We start from the raw sequence: 7,336 nt of genomic DNA on the forward strand, positions 1-7,336 counted from the left end.
ATTTAAGGCTGCGTTGACACAATCAAAGAATCACTCTCTTGTAAAACAAAGGTCAAGACTATACAGTCAAGTCGAAATCGGCAAAAAAGAAATTTAAGATGAAAATATTAAGATTGGAGCAATCTGTCATAGTTGGATATGTTCTGCGAAAAACTTATAATTTTTATATTATTTTTTTTTTTCGTTTGTATTAATTTTGATTTATTTGTATTCATAGATGTTTTTCGAATTACATTTTCTTATGTTCTGAAGTTGATAAAACTTCTGCAAATGTGATAGATAAATCATCGTACTCACGTGACTTTTTATCTATAGAGTAATAAATTTTAATTTAACTGCGTTTATTAAAAAAAAAATTCGATTAAAACGTTTAGCTACACATTTGGTACACCAAAATTCTCAGATCTTGATATTATAGAACGCATCTTATACGTATTAACTTGAGGCTAATGTCAGGGAAATATTATTTTTTTATGTAAACATGATCAGATTTAGATATAAACAATTTATTTTCATTAATCGGTTTGATATTCACAAAGTTAGTCAGGTTGCAATCAAACCCTGGAGTCACAGGATATTAAAATGAATTGTACCTTAAATGTCAACAGTCTTTCAATGATAAACTCTATTGTACTATCTCATAACAGCACATCAGTATCACATCACACTTATAACGTCATCTATATATCAGTAATGTCCGAAGAGAAAATTTGCAAATGTATTGATTCCATCTCAGTATAAGCAACTGCATTTGTCATGCAAAAGAATAAAATGTATACGCTTTATGTTATAAAGCAGGTGACAAAGCCGAAATTCGCTCAGAAATCAAGTCGAAATAAAGAATAGAAGAAATCTATTGGAATATCAGATTAATCTGCCAAAAGATCACTTATACACGTTCATCAGTACGCTATTAGAAAATTCGGAAATATACATAACAGCATTCTCAAAATTGGAAAAAGGCAATCCACTAAAAACAGTATGACACTTATAAATTGCGAAACTTGATTTTTTCATAGAAATTTTCTGAAAACCTTGAAATTAAAAAACTTTCTTAAAATTACATCGAATTTAATTACTAAATTAAACCTAACCTAATCTTACTAATGAAACCATAATAGCACAGCAGAAAGGGCTTAAGAGTATTATTCCATGCTGTTATCGTCTTTTAAATAAAATTGCTAACTTCTGTTATAAATGATTGTAAAGACTTTGATCTGTATTCTTAAGCATTAATTGGTCTACACGTCTGGCGATACAAATTCATATGAAAACCAATATCTGTGAGATGAAAAACACCAACGCCGCTCTAAATTTTTGTATTGAATCCACTTCACACAGTTATTTTTTTCTTCATCCGATATGAGGTGCCCAATTAAGTGCTTTTTTCGTTTATGTATCAATGCCGGCATACTCCCAGCGAATGTTTTTCTACAAAACCTTAAAGTTCCATTGGAATAAGTTCGCAGTATTTAAAAATAATAGTTTAACCCACAATGCCCCCTCTAAAATCTTGTAATGATTCTTAAATTATATTAACTTAGTTGCATACAATTCTTTCATCGTGTTAATTTGAAAGTCTCTATAAGTGATTTTGATTGTAACAGCTCAGGTTTACTATTTCAATATGACTTTCACTGTTTCTCCTTTTCTTTCGGAAAAAGTTAAAAGAAATTGATTCTAACGGTTTGGTCCAGAGCTACAAAAAGGTAGGCTGCACCTTTCATTGCTTGCATGAAATTTCGTTGCTGGAAATTCCAAGGTGACCCGGGAGTCATATCTGTATGTTTTGGTCATAGATATTTAGCTTTTCGAGACACTCCATTACTTGTATTGATGTTCATTCAAAGTTGAAGTATACACACCTGTCTATAACCTGTATGGTAAGATCGGTTTTAATTACTTGCAATCTGCATATTTTCGACACCTATTGTTTAATATAAATCGTGAAAATAAAGTATGGGTGGTTGAGCCACACTCTACACAAACCCTTCAGCGTAATCGCACTGAATGAAATCCGCAAGGAAGAAGAAATCGCAGTCGACCAAAGACAGCATGAAAAAGGATAATGAACATAGAGTCGGGCAAATCCTTCAGTGATCTAAGAGCTATAGTGCGTGATAGATATAATTTGAAATCTTTTGTGATAAAACTAAGTTTTTGTATATATATTTTTGAACATGTCAAAAATAATAATAATAATAATTATAATAATAATAATAATAATAATTGTTTAATATGGTGCCAATTTAGTGACTCATTGTTCCATGGCTTTCGTAGTATCAAATCATTTCACTTTGTACAGACTTTGGTACAGACTGTGAGTTGATATATAATAAAAAATTTCTTTCAATTTGTGCAAAATATATACTTATAATATCAAATAATTACAACTAAAACCAAACTTAACTAATATAATTTTAAATTACTAGTCTTTTAAAATTATTTGAAATTATTTAAGTTTTTTTATTAAAAATTATTATTTAAAATCATTGAAGCACGTATAAAATGCATTGAAACATGTCTCAAAAAATTTTAAAATAAATAACCATTAATCAAATTTAATTAATTATGGCATAGCCAATATCGAAAAGAGTTGAAAAAAAAAGAATTGCATAAATTAATACATAATTAAAATATTTATGCACTGACACTAAAAATTTTAAACAAATAATATATTTTTTGAATTTTATGGTAATTACATGAGCAAACAATAAAATAGAACATAATTTTTACAAATGCGAGTATTATTGGCGAATGCATTTTGCTTATAAGGTGGAAAAAAGCGGAAAATGTTTAAATAAATTTCATATTTAATTTATATAAAATTTAATAGCCGCACAAGCTCATAAACCTATGTAAGCGAATGCATAATAATTCTTTATAATTTAACAAATTTGCTCAATTGGCAATAATTTTATTAATCCAATGTGGCGGGAGGAACTGCCGAAAGGAGTGCTCCAGCGCGGGCACACACTGCGGAGGTGTGCTTCACATGTGTAAAAAACGTTTGGTTCCAAACAAAATAAATACTTTAAAATAAAAATGATACTTAACGCGGTTATTACATTGGCTTGGAACACCTGCTGGTACCGTTCGCCGCCAAAGTATTCATTAAAGCCACAGTTTATGTAACAATTATTTGTTGGCTTTCAACTTTATTATTTAAAATGAATATTTATGCAAATTGCAAATTGCAAATTGTATCCGTGTTTACGAGTGTAAATACATGTGTACACATCTGCAAAGGATACGCGTTTCATAGGTCGATTTGTTTGTAGTCACTAGAATTTGAGGTTCTTGCCGCACTTATCCCGAATCGCGTGTTAACCAAACCCATGAGGCTTTTCTGATATAAAAAATTATGAATCTATTCAACAAAAAAATAATTAAAACAATTTTCCCGATACATATTACACAACTATTTCATATGTTTACCGATTTTATTTGTAAATTTTGGCATTTGCGGTCTGCCTTGGGTGGAATTTAATAAAATGAATTTATTGCAATTAAAAATATTTAACGCACACATACTCCTATTAATAAAATTGCCTGTTTATGGATTTTTCTACTCAATTATTATTTTTGCAATAAAATGCTCTCGAAATTGTTTAATATTACTAATTATCAGTTAGTTAAATATAATTATATTTTAAAATATTTATAAAGTTTCTATTCATATCTAACTGTGCTTTTACTTAAAAAATTTATTACATACAATTGAAAAATATGTAAATGTATTAGAAATTTTACAATAAATAGTAGTGAGAACTCTGAACTAAGATAATAGTTAATAATTCATGTTCAACCTATTAATTCAAAATACAATAATTCAAAAACATGTTATTTATGCTTTCCTTAATTGGGTTCATTAAAGACCCTACTACCTACAATGTATGCAAGTTGATCATCTCAGAATCCACGACTAGTACTTCTAATGCACTAGTAGATAAAAACTTAGAATTCAAGGCCATTCATATTCATGACTGTGTATCAACAATATCAGAACTCAACAATATCAAGTTCAGCTGATAAAATCCATAATGTAAGTAGTACCTTACTTTCTCCTGCTTATGTGATCTTACAAAATTTAATGAGACTGCTTAATATTTACAAGAAGTACACCCAAAAATCCACTAAAAATAAGGGTCAACCTTCCTGATTTATGACGTATTCAGTATGAAGTATGCTAGTTCAATTTGCTGCAAAACAATTTTAAATTCTAATAAAAATAATGGTTTTGATTTTATGTACTAAGTAATCCCAAAAATTATAAGCATTGTCTTGTTTCTAATCACAATTAATTTAATAATTATTAAGACATGTATATTTCGTAAGTCTGATTTGGCAGCATAGTAACAGTGACATATGTCCTATAAAACTCTCATTCAAAACATCACAGGTTTCGTTCAAACATAAGCCTATGATTCTACTAAAGCTGTTAAAATTGTGAACACTTACTACAAAAATGGTGACGATTTCCTTCATCGAATTTTCTTAGGAAAATGTCTCATCTGGAACAGTAAATATTACAAGAACCTATTGAAAAAACATTGTATCCAGCAATATCACTGTATGCTATGACATTTAGTCTGGAAATATGATATGACAATATCTTTTTGAAAGTGCCGAAAATGTGATACAAACTGTCAATTTTGTTCATTAAAATTCCATGAATATTAAAGTTCGAAATTAGAGATATTAACGTCGATTCCTTTATGTGACTTCAATAAGACAATGACGCATGCCACACAACACGTCGTTTTTTAACTTATGACGTTTTCGATTGGTAAATCTGGATTCAATCTAGATGCACCTGGGATCTGTCCAATCGAACATTTTTAGAGTGATCAAACGTATTTGTAGTAGTGTTAGCAGATATTTATATTTTTTATAAATAACATACATATATCAAATTAAATCACACTTTAAATGTCAAGTCATATAAAAAAGCTGTGAATTTCAAGCTAATCTTGCTACTTCAGCAAAGTATCAATATTGTTATATATTAATGTCGAGTGTTATATATTTCGCTCGAGATGTACCAATCTAATGAAAATTGCACTAGAAGTGCAATTGTAAAAGTGACCATATTTGAAAAAATAGTATTCATCTAATTCTTTAAAAAAAACGATGTATTATTAAAAATTATAAATAAATCCAAGAAGCTACATAACGCATAAAGAACTTAAACTGTTCAAGTGGTGTGAAAATTAAACTTAATTATATGTTTTTTGAAGAAATTTATTGAATTTTACAGAAAACAAAAATTAAAAAGTAAGAAACATTTGGATCCAATATGAGTTGAATAGTCATCCGTTCTAACGTTTTCCTGCAGGTGGGGGTGTTTCTCCAGGTCTTACGATTCTCCTTGTTGTACCTTGTACCACTACCGGTGCTTTAGTTGTTGAGGTGTGGTCCGTATAGGTATACTCTCGAGTTATCGAAGGGAACGAATCTGTGGCCGTACCTCCACCTGTACCCGTGCCTGGTCCTGTTTCTGTCATTGTAATGACTGGTACACATGTTAAGCCAGTAACATAAAAGACGAGGATAATGATTAACTTAAGTACACTTGGATTCATTTCTTGTACGTAATGTTTAACAAAAATATTCAGACAAATACTGTGATTTTATAACTGTAATCCGATGTATTTATACCAATCATTTTACTTGAAAATGAAATCATTTTATATTGATCAAGTCTATATACAGAGGTTAAGTCAATATAAAGAATTCTGGTATGTACAATATTTCAATAATTCGAAATCACCTTTATAAATAAATAAATATTTGCAAAACTAAATATTTTCTTAATAATCATATATCTGAACCTCATATAACGTTGGATTTTAATGAAAATTTTCAGCCGTTAAATTGTGGATTAAGGGTAAAACACCTTTGCAATCTCATATCCAATATTTACAGTTGTTTGTTTCATCCAATGTGAGAATTACTTCAATATGTTCGGTAAACCAAATCGCATGTAAGATTGAACTATACAGCACTTAGTTTAAAGACCACAAAGCCTGAAGATTTTGATGTGCATATCCGATAAAATGTTTGAGTACTTATATGAAGCATTATGCCGATAATCCTAATCTGCAATATTTAAGCTTTCGTTTTAAGGAATTGTTAATGCATGACAACGTCTTAAAACGTGTTAAAACGACTTAACTTTATTTAAGTAAATATATGAATTTTTTATTGTATGACAACATAGGGGATTCATTCAAATATAATAAAAAAAAAAAAAACTTTTTTTTATTGAATTTTATTTTGATATCATTACTTTATTATTTTGATATGATTATCTTGCTCTTAGTAGTTTTACATATATAATATAGTTATAAATGTTATTATAGCATAGTTTAAAAATTTTAGTTTAAGAGAAGTGATAGTAATCTATATCGATGATTCCTTAAGATCATTTACAAATGAAATTTTACTACAAACGGAACATTTGTTTTATAATTGATTCTACTAAGTCTAGAATATCTGGCATTGCATTAATGACTGATTTGTTTTGATCTCCTTCCCAATCAATTATCTATAGCTTAAAATTATTTCAATGGTGTGGTACACCAACTTTTACTTTAGTAGTATACTGCCGAGAATAATATGCATTTAATAATATTATATTTACATGCAATGTAAAAGGTAAATAGAAGGTTAATATTGTATGCAAACAAATTAAAATATAACATTTTAATGACGAAATATGTATGATATTATAATATAAGTTATCATCTCTCTGATGACGGTTTCAAGTAGTAAATCTGTTTTCAATATAGATTTACTCTCGATCTGTCAAATTTTGGTGTCCTATCGAATACTTTTATAATAATCTAACGTTTTTGTAGTAGTGTTTGTAGACATTTATATTCTTTATAAATACCTTTATCGAATCAAATCACACTTTATCTGTCAAGTCATATAAAACAGCCGTTTTGTTACCATACACATGTTCAAGGCAATATTGTTCTTAATAAAAATCAATCTATATTTTTTTTAAGATCTGTGTTTGAGCTGTTCGCCAGGCTCATTACTTCGTAAACTTCAATCTTTCAAATCCTAGGCAATTGCAAAGATAATTTTAAGGTTCCTATCCAGTAATATTTTCATTTTTTGATAAAATGTGAATTTACCAAGTTAGGTTGTGTTTTAGTATTCCAATTATATGCTGCAACTATTAGAAAATGATTATAGATATGTCTTAGAGCCGCTTATATTCAGATAAGTATATGTTCTTTTACTAAGGATACTTACTAAAACGCAGATCAATGATACTGTGCACTGATTGTTAACTAAGTTTGATTCACCTGAATAGAAGATA

General features: G+C 28.8%; 1 protein-coding gene across 1 annotated transcript in view; it reads right to left on the reverse strand.

The window, feature by feature from the left end:
• The window catches only part of LOC119666878 (DNA ligase 4-like), a 7,127-nt gene extending 1,620 nt beyond the window's left edge, over positions 1 to 5,507 (reverse strand). The window contains exon 1 of the mRNA XM_038076156.1: positions 5,364 to 5,507. Within this exon, the coding sequence (XP_037932084.1) occupies positions 5,364 to 5,507 (144 nt within the window). The remainder of the gene's footprint in view (positions 1 to 5,363) is intronic.
• Positions 5,508 to 7,336: the final 1,829 nt, after the last annotated feature.

Source organism: Teleopsis dalmanni, chromosome 1 (genome assembly GCF_002237135.1).
Source record: "Teleopsis dalmanni isolate 2A chromosome 1, ASM223713v2, whole genome shotgun sequence".
Lineage (NCBI taxonomy): Eukaryota > Metazoa > Arthropoda > Insecta > Diptera > Diopsidae > Teleopsis > Teleopsis dalmanni.